At 30.0% G+C, this 16425-nt stretch overlaps 1 protein-coding gene across 7 annotated transcripts in view; it reads right to left on the reverse strand.

The window, feature by feature from the left end:
• Positions 1-6445: 6445 nt before the first annotated feature.
• LOC139095498 (cubilin) overlaps positions 6446-16425 on the reverse strand; it is a 116121-nt gene continuing 106141 nt past the window's right edge. For 4 of the 7 annotated variants that reach the window (XM_070646859.1, XM_070646861.1, XM_070646860.1 and 1 more), the window contains 4 exons: positions 11720-11890; positions 10775-10840; positions 10232-10718; positions 6446-8420 (listed from right to left, as the gene is read on the reverse strand). In XM_070646859.1, the coding sequence (XP_070502960.1) occupies positions 10333-10718; positions 10775-10840; positions 11720-11890 (623 nt within the window). In that variant the 3' untranslated portion in view covers positions 6446-8420; positions 10232-10332. Of the gene's footprint in view, positions 8421-10231; positions 10719-10774; positions 10841-11719; positions 11891-16171; positions 16414-16425 lie in introns of those variants that run through there. The other 3 variants (XM_070646865.1, XM_070646864.1, XM_070646863.1) reach the window with 3 other exon arrangements.

Raw genomic sequence — 16425 nt, forward strand, 5'->3', positions numbered from 1 at the left:
TCTTTATTCGGTGTTGTAGAGCTTTTAAAATCCGAATAATTCTGTTGTATAGACTGTAGAATAATTATGGCACTTGTATTTATATGTTCCGTTTTCTGTTACTACTGCGTTCATCCGTGAATTGTTTTGGATCCGTCAGTGAATATTATTTCATATCCGTTGTTTCTGTATTTATGTGATTTTTCGTTGAATGTTCTACGTATGACTTCTGGTGGTGAATTATTTTTGTAAATTGACACATGGTCATGTCAAAAATATGATTTTCTCCAAGGTGGATATCTGTTGGGAAGTTGTTTATGGACTTTTGTGTCTTTGTCTATATTTAATCTTAGAAGTTCTTGTCTAATTACATATGATATTGGGGGATTTTTAATGTTTTGATATTTTGTGTCTTTGGAGTATCTTGCCTGGAGTGAATGATGTTGTTCTATTGCTTTTAATTTTACATCCATATTTAATAAGCTGGATTTTTCTTTGTTGTTTAAGTGGAATCATTCCGGTTTCAACATATGTGCTTGTGTTTGGAGACGTTACAAAAGCTCCTATCGCATGCTTCAAACTTCTTGTGTGTATACTGTTAATTTTCTTTTCGTCCTTTTTTGTCAATTTTGTGAATATTAATGCTGAGTAGTTGTGTACTGATGTCGTTAGTGCGGAGTGAATATTAAGTAAGATTTGTCTTTCTGCTCCATAAGTAGTGTGCGACAGCATTTTGATTAGGTTAATGTTCTTGACTGTCTTGTTGTACATTTGATTTATTTGTTCTGTCCATTTAAGCTTATTGTTGAATGATTCCTAGAAATTTAAAGTTTTTGACGATTTCAATGAATTGTTGAGTTTGAATGTGGGAGTTTGAATGTTTTTTTGTTGTTGTGTCGTAAAATGCATAATTTTAGTTTTTTCAAGTGAAATTTCTAGTCCGTTGTTGTTCATATGCATGTTTGTGTTTGTTAATGTTTGTTGCAAGCTCCTTTTATCGACTTGGTAACTCTTTACTAAATCGTCTGCGTAAGCACAAAATTTGGTGTGGGAATCAATATGGCTCAGAACATCATCGAATACTATATTAAATAGTGTGCATGATAGCAAGCCTTGTGGGATCCCGTTAAACATTTTTCCAATGTCTGATTGAATGTTTCCCAGTTGTATGTTGAAGGTTCTGTGCTCTAAGAAGCTGGTGACGAAATTGATGATCCTGCCTTTAAATCCTAATTTGATCATGTTGCTTGTGACTTTGTGTGTCCAGACTCTGTCATAGGCGTTTTTTAGATCTATAAAGATTGCTGTTGTTTGTTCCTTTGATGCGAAACTTTTTTGAATGTTGTCGGTGAGGTAAATGATATTGTCTTGGACTTTTTCCTTTAGTAAATTTCGACTGAAAGATGTTGAGTAATTTGTGGTTATCGATTGTCCATTGAATTCTTCTGTTGATTATTTTTTCCATTAGCTTGCATAGACAGCTAGTTAGTGCTATTGGTCGATATGCTTGTCTAGGATCCTTTCCCGGTTTCTTGATGGGAATTATTAGAGAGTGTTTCCATGTTTTTGGAAGTCCTTCATTTAGTGATTTGTTGAACATAAATAATAATGTTTGTTTTCCTTCTTGAGTAAGATTTTTTATCATTTCATAATGAATTAAGTCTTGCCCTGGTGAAGTGTCTTTTGTGGAGGATAGACTTTCTTCAAGTTCTTTCATGGAGATGTTGTCATTGTATGGTTCATGATTTGTGTCGTCAGGTATTGGAATATTTGAGTTTGTCTGATCTTTGATGGATTTGAAGATTTTCATCGCTGTAGATGTACTCGAAAGTGTTTTTTAATATGTTTGCAATTACTGTTTGAAGCATGTTGACCATTTTTGTCTATCATATTTCTGATTTGTTGCTTATGTTTTTGCCATTTAGTGTTCTGACTTTGTTTGTCCTTAATGTTTGCTTTATGAAATTGTTGATGTAAATTTTCTCCAACTGTCAGTTTTGTTTTTTTGAATCAATTCCTTAATTTTCGTAAGTCTTGAAATATTGTTTCGAGTGTCATAAAGCCGTATGTTCTTTTTTCTTTCTTTTATTTTGTTTTTGATGTCATCGTTCCAAAATGGCAGTTTATTTTTGCCTTTGAAGGTTTTTGTAATCGGGATAGACTTGTTAGCAGCATTGATGATCCTACGAGTGAAATCTCTTTCCATGTTGTTTATGTCATGTGTATGTTATCGAAGTTCAGGTTTCGTTGGTAATCATTCCAGTTTGCTTTCTTTATGTTGACCTTTTTTTTATTAATTGAGGGGGAAGGAAATCAGGATTGGAAAGTGGTCGCTTCCAGGTCGTCTAGCACTGTCCAACTATAAAATGAGATTTTTGTTACAAAGTGTTATCTATTGATGTTAATCTTCCGTTGGAGTCTGCTAAGTGAGTTGGTTTTTTTCGTTGATTTATTTTCAATTAATTCTGATACGATAGTTCCTCTTTATCAGTTTTATGTGAGCCCCAGAGAGTTATGGGCATTGAAATCCCCTGTAATGATAAAAGAATGTCCTAATTGTGAGATAAGTCCTTTTCGTCTTTTAGTGTCTGTATTGGTATTCTATGGTCTATGTAAATGTTGCAAAGAATTTAAGAGGATATGTTAGATGCACAGCTATAGCTTGAAGATTTGTATTTAGATTGAAAGGTAAAGAATGAAAATTATTATTAATTAAAGTGAGCACACCTCCACTTAAGTGTCCAATTGTTTATTTTTTATGTATGATTGTAGTTTTTTAAATTAATATCTGTTTTTAATTTTGTTTCTGGATGCAAATGAAAATTGGATTAAATTCGTTAATGAGTACCTGTAAGCCTGATTTATTTTGTAGTAGCCACGCATTCCAATTATGTGGTGTTAGTCATTATGTTATGTCTTGGATTTCTTCTTCCATTTCTATGTCAGTGATGTTTGTTCTTATTCTTTTTGTTGTTTCTTCATCTGTTGTCAGTTCCTGGCTGTTCTCTTTCAGAGGTCTAATTCTTTTATTCGTAATGTTAGCTGTTTCTTTTTTGTTGTGAAAATTGCAGTGCTGGCACTTGCAGATTGTGTCTGATTGAGCTGATGTGATTTCAGCATATGTAGCTCTTTTCAAATTGGATCGTTTTACTGCTTCAGCCATAGAAACATTTTGAGTAACTTTTATTGTTTGTAATCAATTTGTCGTTTGTATTCGGTACAAACGATGTAGCTGTTGTGTCCTAATTGATTACAGTTAACACAGAAAGCTTCTGTATTTATCTTCTTTATTGTAATGTTTTGCATTGTTACAATTGTAGCTCCTTTTTATTGCAGTGTTTGGATAAATGACCGAATTTTGGCAAGCGTAACAGCGCATCGGAGAGGGAATATAAGGCCTGACGCGAATTCGCAAAATCCGACCGTCAGATATTCCGGTAATAAATTCACTCCGAAGGTGACGAAAACTAAGCCCGTATTTACTGGATGTCCGTTTATTTGTTTTGTGTGCATTCTTACATCAGTAACTTGTTGTGGTTGTAGGTAATTGAGGAGTGTTTCACTGTCTTCATTTTGAAGTTCGTAGGCTCTTATAACACCTCGACAGCTATTGAGTGTTTTATGTTCTGTCACCTGTATTGTTGCGTCTAAAATGCCTGTTATTCTTATCAAATTTTGCGCTTGCTTCAAATTTTCAGTCTTAATTAGTAAATCTCCACTTTTGAGAAATTTCATCCGTTCTGAGTGCATTGCGAATTGCTGTTTCCAGTAAGATTGGAGAAAAGTCTCTCATTGTTTTGGTGTCTTCTACTCTGTGTATAATTAGGTATTTCTCTCCTTCAGTGATGTTTGTCAATTGTTTAGTAGAATCGTAAGTCTCGTTGTTTTGTTTGGAACGGAATAAGTTCCTTCTTGTCCGCAATTATTTTGTCTTGCAGTTTCTGAAGCTGGTTTTGTGGAAGTTTGGCTGTACTTTTAATTTTTGTCAGTGCCATTGCTAGTTGCTGAGCCGGGGCATGCCTTGTTTGTCACTTAAATTTCTTTTTTATTTTCTTGTGAATTCAGAACTTTGAACAATTTTAATCTACGACTGCTTCTCTAAATAGGATTTCAAATATCTAGTGCAAGACAGTCCACAAAAATCACAATAATCCAACTTTTCTTATCCCTCAGTAATTCTCATTATTCTCAAATTGTCACATCCACAGCAAGTAAATCCTCACAGACACTCAATAATACTTATTATAATGATAAAGTAGATGAGAAATTCATGAAATGTCATTTTTTTATCCATCGCATTTTTTGACTTGTGCTTCTTATAATATATAGAGATGAATGGGAACTAAATGTAAAGGTAAAATAATTAAATACATAGCATTTACTTCTCTGTTTTCAAAGTCAGTAAATAAATTAAGAAATTCTTATCGCAAATATCGAATGTGAGGAAATGGAGAAGTTCCGCGAATAACAAATATTGAGAAGGTGATGTTTATTGACCTTTTGAACTTTTGGGGTGAGAATTTTTGGCATTTGTTAGAGAGAAAATTTATGAGAATATGTAAAGTTGTTTAAATTTCAAATTATATCAAACAAAGTTGATTTTCAATTTTTAAGTTGTTCCCTGTAAAATTTCTGATTTAGAATTTCATAGAATAAACATCTTATTTATTGAATATGTAAGGAAGTTCTGCTTATTATACTTATCATTTTATAAGCACGTAAGTATCCAGAAATCAACAAACTTCAGTACAAGAAATTTGAACTAAAAGTTTTAAGTAGAAAACTATCATAATTCTTTTATCATCACAAAAACTGCATAAATTGCTCTGCTAAACAGCAATGCTAGTGATAAACTAGCAACCGAGCCTGCAACAGACTTACTTTGACTTCAAACTATCGCCTGTAAATGACAAGAATGTTCAACAAGGTAAATAAAGTAAAATAAACATGATTTTTTTTTTATTAATTAAATTTATTACAACTCGTTTTTTCATCAATATTTAATTTTTTTAAGTTTACATAATTTTCATTAAATTTTTTATTTAATCTACTACAATTAATTGCAACTTTTCATCTTTATTACTTGATTAATTTTTAACAACTTTTTTGGCATTTTTTTCGCGATAATTTTTTACTCATTTTTCGTCTGTTGTCTGATGAGTCTTTTTTAATTGGAAGTACTGGGGAAGGACTCTTTAATTTACTTTATTTTTTATCTTTTTTATTTTTTTTTAAATCAGTTTTTTTTTATTAAAAGATTTGATGAGTGAGTGTGGGGATGTAAGCAAGTAGAATGTCGGTGTTTTGAATTCTGATATGGTATAGTCGACTCGGGTCGAACTCTAAGTCCATTCTGATGTCGACTTTCAAAATCCGAAGTCTATGATTCTTCGAACTCTGATTTAGCGGGACCTGTATTAATTGAGAATCCATAATAAGATTCAGAAACCATTCCAAATCAAAAGAAACCTAGTCCTGTAACTAATTCTCTCTTCTCAATTTTTTCATTCTAAATGATTTATTTTGAATTTGTGACTATGAAGAACCCATGCAATGCAACATCCAAATACAACAGAATTTGGTGCACCAAATGGTTAACAAATGAAGCATTGTGCCGTCCGGGGTAAAAATTAACAATTCAGAATCTCTACGACTTTATTTAAATTTTTTAGTTAGCAGTCAGTAATACTTAAATACAGTAAATTATTCTCAAATTGTCACATCCACAGCAAGTAAATCCTCACAGACACTCAATAATACTTATTATAATGATAAAGTAGATGAGAAATTCATGAAATGAAGTTTTTTATCCTTTTTTTTGTGTATATATATATAGAGATGAATGGGAACTAAATGTAAAGGTAAAATAATTAAATACATAGCATTTACTTCTCGTTTTTTTGTTAGTAATTTTAAAAATAATCGCAACATGAGCGAATGTGGGAAATGGAAAGGAAATGAACATATCGTAAAATTGCATTGGCATTTGTTAGAGAGAAAATATGAGAATAAGTTGCTGTGTAAATATCAAACGGAAGTTAATTTTCAATTTTTTTCCCTGTAAATTCTGATGTTTTATATCCAATGCATCCTTTATATATTTTTTGTATACAACACGTAACACTGATATCGAACAAACACAAGAATTGAACTAAAAATTTTTCTAATTTCTCATCTCCATTTCACACTTCACTGATGCTGTCGATATAGAAAGATAATTAATTTTTTTAATAGATTACAACATTTTTTTCATCCATTTAATTTTTTTTAGTTTACTTTTTTTTTAATTTTTTATTTATCTACTACAATTAATTGCAACTTTTCATCTTTATTACTTGTTTTTTTTGGCAATTTTTCTCGCGATTTTTACTCATTTTTCGCTGTTGTTGATGAGTTTTTATTGGAAATTGAATGTTACTTTATTAGTTAATTGGCATAGTTACAGAGCTCGAAGTTCAGAGACCTCAAACTAAGTATCACAATTCATAGCAATCAAACCATGCCAAACCCAAAGGAAACTAGTCCTGAACTTTCTCTCTTCTCAATTTTTTCATTCTAAATGATTTATTTTGAATTTGTGAACATGAAAATGATGTGAAAAATCAAAAAAATGCATTTAAATGAGTGCTTTATTTATGTTTTATTAGCTCAGTTACACGTAAACTTGCCTAGTTTTAGAAATTAAACAATTTATTAAGAATTTGCATAGTTTTGCATAATACTGTTCAATTCTTATTGGTTTTGAGCTATTCAGTAATACTTTTTTAGAAAAATTCAGAGCAAATCAGCAGTTTTTGTTATTATTCAGCTCAAAACTACCATATTCAGCACTCTTTTAGCTTTGTATTCAGCACTATTCAGATGTATTTCGCACTATTAATCAATTTTAATCTGTTTATCATCAAAACCACAACAATTTACCTTAAAGACCTACTCATCATTCAAATTTATATCAAATCCATTTAAAATTATCAAAACATTTCATAAATAAATTCAATAAATCAATTTTCTCATTCATCAACTCAATTTACTTCATATATTTTGCCTCAATTCACTTTAAATCAGCTATAAAATCACATCAAATGTCAATTAGATGACAAAATGATGAAGAAATCAATGATATTTTGATATTTAAATGATTGAGGAATTTCTGTGAATTCTCACGAGAGTTTAGGGATGAGATTTCAGTCATATTTGCTACATTTAGATTTTTTAATTATTTAATTTAAAGGAAAATCATGTTTTATGCTAGAAGAGGCATGAAAATTAACGAGAATCCGCATCCGTTCTCATTCCTTCATCTTGCGTGACTTAAGTTTAAATCTAGAAGTTTAAATCCGATTTAGTTGGTTGATGAGTAATTTATAGTGCGGAAGAGTTGTTGGCTGTAGAAGAATGTTTGGAGCTGTTACTGTCTTTAAAATTTGGAATTTAAAGCAATTTTGAGCTGATTTTCCATCAATTTTTCCTGAATTTCAAAAATTCTTATGTAACGGTTTTTGATATTTCAAATTTGATTGAACTGACTTTTTGCTGAATTCATAATTTTTTCACTGAATTCTTCATTAGTTACTGAATACATCAGAAGACAAATTTAGGAAAATCCTAAAATAAATCAAGTTTTTTGAGCTAAATCAACAGAACTAGGCAAGTATTTCATCAATTTACTTCATTTAAATCTTACAAAACTTCAAAACGCCACAAAAGGAACTAAAAGAAAGCATTTTTAAAAACATTTTCAACACCTTATAACTTTAAAAGCTTTTTTTCATATCAAATTTTTCATTCATTTTTTTCTCTTTAAAAAAGTTTATTATTTCTTCATGACTTAAAAATTCGTGTTAACAATCATTTCTTGTGATTCGTGTGCATTACTACTTCATGACAATCTATAAAATATGAATATTGATGAGTTGTTGTGGAAGGCTTTAGAGGGAAATGTTTGTAAATAATGTTTAAAGCTCATAGTCGATTTGAATTTTAAATGAAATTTAATTGATTTTTCAATGAAAAATTCAGATCAACTTTAAGGTTTGTTGAGATATAATTGATTTATTGAGTTTTTGGATGTTTAAAGATGCAGATTTGAAAGATCCAGTGGATTTACATCAACTGGAAGATTGAGGAAAAGCTTTTTTTAATAAACAATCCTTGAAATTATTGAAAACTGTTAATTTTAGTTCAAAAAATCAAGATCCAGTTGCTGGATCTGAACTATTTAGTTTGTATCAATATATTAAACATCCAGCATATAATTTGATTGATTCTAACCTCAAAAATCCTAAATCCTTCAAAATCTTCAGACATTATTTACAAATCAATCCCCAACTTCCTCACTTTGAGGCTTCAACTGGAGCAGGTTGCTTATTCTTATTTATTCTTTTCATCTCTTTCAAGTCTCATCATCATCTCGATGGATGTACAGCACATGAATATGTTTACTTGAGTGAAAAAAAGAAAAATTATCGATTTTAAGCAATTTTTTTCTCAATTTTTCAGATTTCCATCCTTCCGCATATTCTGAGATTTATTCTTTTTTTTTCATGATATATAATCGAGTGTCATATTTTAGATACTCTTGTTAGGGTTTTCTTAGTGGCTATATGCATAGTATAGTGCACGTCCTGTGTGTGTATTTTATTGAACTTTTCTTTATGAAATTCTTTTTTTGAGGTTTTCTTTATTTTTTTATGCATTTTTGATGAGTTTGTGATTGAATACTTGTTTTTGTGGAATTTAAGGCTTGAAATTAGTAATTAGAATGTCGAAGAAAATGAAGTTTAAGATCAGTTTTGGATTGAGCAAATAATTCTGTTGGAAATTCCAAGATCAGACTAATTTATAGATTTTGCATAAAGCTATGGGCAGTTCTATCTGGATTCCTTAAGTAAGGATATTATTGATGTATGGATGCAGGAATCCCCAACATCCATAGATCAACAATCAACATAACCTCAAAAAACCTAAAATCTTAAATAATAAAATCAACTTCCAGGATGTGTGATTTATAGACGCGATTAATACATAATTATCAGTTAATAAAGTATAATATACTTATTTTCATCCTTATAGAGTACAATCGATGAGTGAGGAGGGAAACTTTTTTTTTCTTCAATTATTATTTTTCTCTAATAGAAAATAAAATATTTTTCCTAATTTTTAGTCAATTTTAGTCGAACAAGGAAGTAAAACCTTTTTTAATGAGTTTATTTCCTTGTCTATAAACAACTAGGATTGGTTTTAGCGAAATGAGTTGATTTAAATTTTTCATGGATTTATGAAGAGTTTTCTAAAGTTTCGGATTGGATGAATTTTCAAGATCAGGATTGAGACTATAGAATTGTTCAATTTTCTTGAAAATTCTTAGCCTCATTCTCAAGAAATCTTAAATTTTTAGTTACAAAATTCAAGATTTTAATCATTTTCTAGAATAGAAAACCAAATTATTAAGAGATGATCTAGTACTCCATTTACTTTTATTCTAGATTTGATTCAAAACTAAACTAGAATTTAATTATTAAATTTTAGATAAATCTAGTCATATTTTTTTGACTTTTTGGAATAATTCTAGTACTTTCATGGTATATAATCTTAGTACTTCTTAAAATAATCTATTATATTTTGATTAGTACAAAGGATGTAAATTCATAACAATTCTAGTACTTAATAGACTTTTTTCCTTGAATTAATCTAGTACTTTTTGATTTATTCTGGTACTTAAAACGTTATTTCATGACAATTCTAGTACTTTTGTAGATTTTTAAGGATAATCTAGTACAAAATGACTTGTAATAAATAATTCTAGAATTGATACTAAATAATCTAGAATTGACAAAATCAATCTAGTACAATCAATTTTGTATTAATCAATTTTAAATCTAGAATCTAGAGTTTCATCTCAATTCAAATCAAATAATTCAACATTCTCATCGATTTTCATTAAAATTTCATTTACACCATTTAAATCCAAAACTCTAGAATTTAATTCTAACCAGAAATCTCACCCACCAAATCCACAAAATGCTATCAAATAAATTGAAATCTTTCCAATTCACTAAAACCAAACCCAAAAATTTTAATTTAATTCTTTTTTCATAAATTTCATGCTGTTGTTGCAATTACGAGTACAAAAATTTGTATATAATTTCTTTCATTTTTTCACTTCATTTATTTTTATTTATTTATTTATGTTAATTTTTTGCAGTAAATTTAATGTTAATTTATTTATTTGTTTTATCATCATTATTATTACTTTTTTCCTTGTTTAATGAATAGTTGTTGCTGTTGTTTATTTTTTTGTAGTTGTTGTTGTTGTTGTGCATTGATAGATAAGAATTAAAAACAAAATTACTGTTATACGCTTTCACCATTTTGCAATTGCATAACATTTTGATAATAATCATTAACGGATGTATTGGCGTTGGGATTTATAGTGCTACTGATATTCATGTAATGATTTACATTATTACTATTGGTATTTGTATTACTCATAATATTGTTTGCATTTATACTCATAAACGGATCATTCGTTAGATCAGCATCCATAACATTCATATCATCTTTCAAATGAATTTGACATTCATCATTGTCCATCATGTTCTCATCATCATCATCATCATCATCAAGTTCATCATTTGGATCATTCATGTCGTCAATCATGCCGCCGCTTATACAAACATGAGGTGGTGGTGGCGGTAGTGATGTTGGTGGTGCTGGTGCTGGTGGAATTCTCAATGAACCTGTAATATGTCAAAGATTAGTTCCATTTTGCTATAAGCAGCTTTAAAATCCATACCTGAACTTATTCCATGAACACTTCCCGATAAGCTGCTTTGTAAATTTCTTCTACTTGAATTTAAGCCTACAAAAGAAATGAAGATGGAAATTATGTTCTAGTTGCATCATTTTAAGCTGTAAACGGATCGAATGAGTCTGTAGGGGATTTTGTCTGTTGATTACTTTTTTTCTCATGGATTTATAGACGGATCATTGAAACTGACATTATTGAAAGGTAAATGTAAAAAAAGGTATTGGATTTTATGTAAAATTTTATGCTTTTTGACATAAAAGTTGAAGTCAGTTAAATTCCGGTGTAAAATTGTTATGTGCCTTGAGCCTCAATTTTAATACAGTCTTTAAATTTGTAAAATTTAAAATTTTACTCCTGTGAATTCAATTAAGTTTTTTTACTCGCGGATAACAGAAGTTGTGGGGTTTTAAATTGCATCACATGATACATATGAAGCAGAGTCTGAATGGATGAATGTTGCAACATAAAAGATTCAGGATGGCTTGAAATGTTGGGCATTTACAGATGATTACTTTTTGTTAGTTACTTTACAGTAGTGCTGTCTAAATTGTGTGCCGCGACACACTAGTGTAGCATCAAAATTTTTTGGAAATGATGCATGTCTTGTATGATTTTAATTGTGGTAAACCAAGGTCTAGGAACCTATAGACTATAAGAAAACCAATAGCATTGAGCAAGAGGCCTAGAGGACAGCCAATGATGGGGGTTTGGGGTCAATCGCCATCCAGAAATCCTTATTGTCTTCAAGATCCGACAAGTAATCAGTAAATTGTCACAATACATAGGTTCGGCTAAAAACCACAGACCTGAATTTCCAGTATCTGGAATGCGCAGGCTTGCAGTTTTCGGCAGTACCTAGGTAGTATGTCGATAGGTAGGCTGCCTTCAGTTTTGGCCAAATCCTACCGAAAACACATCAAATTAACTTACCAGTAGCACTAGTTGTTGAATCATAATGCGCATTACGATGCAATTGCCTATGGTGTCGACGTTTTCTTTTTCGTTGACAGAGGATGCATAGGAGACAGGTTAGGAACGACACGACGGCTGCCGCTGAGATAATCAGCACTCCGTGATCTTCCTTTGGCATCTCGACGGTGCCTGTTTATTGAATGCATAAAAAGGGAGAGAAGAAAAGATTTTTCCACTAAGAAATTTTCTTTCAATTAAAAAATATGCAAATTTGCATCCTGTACATAAATCTACAACATAATGATGCTTTTTTTTGTTTTTATGATTTTAAGTGTAAATAAAAAATTATTTTTAATGATTTTTTTTATATTTTTTTATGTGTATTAAAACATAAATGTTTGCTTAATGAATGTCTGGGTATGATTTAGAGTCTGAATGATGGAGGATGTTATGCTTTCTATCTAAACATATTCCATCAGTCTGACCCGATTTTTTTGTTCTGTCTACATAAGTAGATTACTTTTAAATATTTATTTTATGTACAAAAATTTGATTGATATTTGTTATTAATTATTATCAATTTTATTTAAGGTTATGTAAAAAAAAGTATAAGTTGAAAGGCATGGAATTAGAAAAAAAAGAAGTAAAAAAGGTTTGATTGATGCATAGAAACAAGCCGGATACTATATGAGTTATGAAATGAGGAAGGATGTTAAAGGATTGAGACACAAAATGTAATTTTGCAAGATTTTACTGTTTGTTTACTATTAATAACTGAAACCGCACACAAAATACGATTGATAGCATTTCCAAAAATTTTGGCGATACACAGTATGCTGTGGCATTATTTTAACCGATTCACCTAACACTATCGAACATTTTAAGTCAATATTAAACTTTTATCTTAAAAATAGCTTGATAAGTGATTTATTTTGAATCAAAGATATGATCAACTGTTTTTTGCCATTCTATTGATGCTTAATTAGCATTTTGTAACTTATTTAGGTCTGTATTTTAGCAAAAAATGCAAAATTTAAATTAAATATGCAGTTGCTTGTGTTAGTTCAAAAAATTTCAAAATTGAACGAAAATTCAAATTTAAATTTTGTAAAACAGTTGGAAATCATTGATTTATTCATGTTTTCAGGTAAAATTAGCCAAATTCGTTCAAATTTTAGTTAAAATCTGGCTTGTATCAACTTATAAAACTGAAATTTTTGAACAATTTTAATAGTTTGCTGTTCGTACTAAGATCGACTGAATTTTCATTCATCGACTGAAAAAAACTTCATAGTTTCAATATTTACTAAGCAGTTCCAAGCGAACGCGTAACTTCAGATTCATATCCACAAGCAATTTCACGATATTTATTCAAATCTATTTAATTATAGCGAAAAAACTCTCATTTAATACAATTTTCTCATTAAATAATCGCTTTTTATCGTCGTTTTTGTGTCTCAGATTTCCTTTATTCTCCTCCCAGCATGACAAAAAAGCTAATAACAATGCAAGCAATGAAAAAAGTCTGCGAACCAAAATGCATTCAAATTTTAAGAATGGAAATATGTACCAAGAATAAATACACTGGAGGAACTGAATTCAGCTATAAAAAATGAATTATAATTCAAATTTGCAAATAATCATTTATGTAAATTTTTCTTTTATTTTCGTAGACGCTCAGGAGTTCCGAAAATTTTTTTGTCAAATATTTACTTCTGCATTTTTTTTTTTATTTTTAGATGTTTTGTGTAAACTTTACAAGTTGTCAAGTTCCTTTAATGCTAAATACATGAAATTTATGCACTGATGAGCTTATCGAGAGGGTTCAAATACATTTGAATGCTTTTCATTCTTAAAAGGGTTCAAAAATATTTTTTTTTCTCTTTATTTGTATAAATTTAAGCATGAAAAATGCAAAGAGCTTCTGATTTTTGGTTGAATTGATTGATTGAATTGAAGTAATAGAAAGAAATGTTTATTTTTATTTTCTCTGAACATTTAAAACCAAATTGACATTTCAATTTGATACTCAATCGATGGTTAATCGATAAAAAAAAGTTTAAATTTTGTGTATTTTTAGACTTGAAGGAACTGAATGAATTTAAATGTTTTGGAATGTATTTGTGGATGCTCTTCTTGGATATTGCAAGATCTTGAAAGAGTAAGAAAGAAAATTGTCTAGCTAGAAGTGTCTAAACAGAGAAAAGACTGAAAGATTAACAAGAATCTCAAGGATAGTTGACAAATGACTGCTGAATGCAGTTTGGTGATCTACGAAGGATTTTTGTTCCATAGCTCCAGATAAAGGCTATTAATATGAGTTTTTAATGATGAGAATAAAATAACGGTCATTTAGTATTTAAATTGTATTTGCATTGATTAATTGATTTCCCCTTTAATAGCTTTCATAGTTTGAAACCCTTTTCAAAGAAATATTTAGTTTGTTTTTAATTGTCAAACAATAAACATTTGTTTATTAAAATCAACTTCATTGTTCTTAAGCTGAATCTTACACACAGCTCTCGTTACGCATTTATGAAGCTACAGACAGCAATCTCTGTCATAATTAACCAATGTAAGTAATGAATTTTCATAAATTGCACAAAATTGTCCTCATAAAATGCAATATTTTTGGTACAAATTTCTATATTAGGTTCTAATTTGAATTAAATTGTCATGATGTAGTGAAAATCGATTATTGAAAATATTTAAAAATATTATGAACATAATAGCTATGAAACATCAAGATGCATAAAAATGGAAGTAATATAATGCAGAAATAAAGTAAATTGTTCGATCTGAATGGTTTTTAAATGTAGCAACAACTTCATATGTGAGTTTTTATCAAATTCTAAATCTACATAGAATATATTAAGGTTCAAAGGATTGTAATATATTCACAAAACAGTAACAATCCACAAAATTTATTTCCGTCAACTCAAAAATGAAAAAAATTCTGCCTCGAAACATTCAAATTTATAATTTTTGATTGATGCCAACAAAACGCACATTTGAAGTTGCTTATTTTGCTTTAAAAAATTATTTTCTATGGTATTTGCCATATTAACAACAATATTTCAAGGAAAATATACAGATGATATTCATGTACTGAATAAATAAATAAAGTTGAAGACGCAAAGAGAAGAAAATAAAAGTTTTCAGAATAAAAAAACGTATGAAAAATAAAGACAGAAACAAATATGAACAAGAAGGAATGATAAAAAATGATTTTGCTGTTATTACAGTTGAGGATTGTCAATGGGTGTGGAATCTTTTGGTATTTTGTTAGAAGTTGTGCTGTTTTTGTCAATTTAAACAATTTTTTTGTTGGTTTTCAGGTAGAGAAGCCTTAAAATTATCCTGGCAATATCCCTTGATCAAGAAAATATGAAGTTTTCTAGGTTATGGCGCCCTGGGGTAAAAATCAAGTTTAGACGCTTTTTGTATAGACTTAAGCAATTCTTTCAATATGTTTGACTTGATTCTAGGATATTTTTTGAAGTCTTCGCATTATGTCATGCCACTGAAGTGCGGCTGAGCCTTCACAATTTTTTGAGGTTATAACCCTAAATATAAGATGGCGGAAGATCAAGGAAACCTGGAGATAATCAAACGTTCTTTAATGACGACGGGATCCTGACTTGGTGCCGGATTCGATTTTTATTCGACACCATGCCAGAATCGCCGATTTTGTGCGGGATTTGATTATATGGCATTGTGTCGGATGCCTGATTTATGCCATCCTAATGCCGGATTTTGGATCGATCAACGGACTTGTGACTTGCGACTATTTTGGTTGAAATCTCGAACCACAGTTAACCTCAATACCAAAAAGCATTCCACCCCTTTTGACATAATAAACATCGATACATTTATATGCGAAAAACAAAACAAAAAATATTTGAGTGTGTGTGTGCGCGATTCCAAAAAAAATGAACGAAACGAAAGAAAGTAATGTCGAGTTGATTGAATTCTTCTGACAATAGAAAAAAGAAAGGAAATAAACAAAAAAACGGAAGAAGGAAATAAAAAATGATAAAAAAGTAAGCAGTTTTCGTTTTATAAACTCACATTGTCTCTCTCAATGACTAAAAACTTTCTTTTTTTATCTTTCTATCATAAGACATTCAATCAATAGAGCTCAGAGAGTGTGTTATGTGTCTTTTATTATACATTAAAGTTTATCGGCTGCGGGCTTTTTTTTATTTACTTTCTTTTTGAACGGAGCGGAAAGAACACAAACAAAAAAAAAAATGATGGGAAAATGCACGGGAATTGGATCAGAGTTATAAAATAGGCACCTGGAACAGGCAAAAACCGTACAAATGTTTGATAATTTGTATGGTTTCAATTACAAATCTATGACAAAACCGTACACATTCCTGATAATTTGTATGGTTTTTGTTACAAATCCATACACATTATGAAGAATTTGTATGGTTCCATATAAATCATCCATTTAAATTATCAGGAATTTGTACGTTTTTTATCTGTCTCATTTGCCTATTTTCCAACCCTGGATTGGACCAAATTAAAAAATTAAAGCTATCAGATTTGGAGGCAGTAAATGGATGAGACTTAGGGATTTTATGAGATTCGGTCAGGAAAAGGTTCAAGGTGTGTGGATTATACAAATTTTAAAGTCCAAATGATGATATTAATTGATGTTATTATAAAGGTATTGTCGCCTATAAAGACGCCACTTCCTCCACCTTTGAGCCCAC

The sequence above is a fragment of the Chironomus tepperi genome, unplaced genomic scaffold (assembly GCF_022539635.2).
Source record: "Chironomus tepperi strain 1889 unplaced genomic scaffold, CSIRO-AGI_Ctep_v1 contig_364, whole genome shotgun sequence".
NCBI classification, from domain to species: domain Eukaryota; kingdom Metazoa; phylum Arthropoda; class Insecta; order Diptera; family Chironomidae; genus Chironomus; species Chironomus tepperi.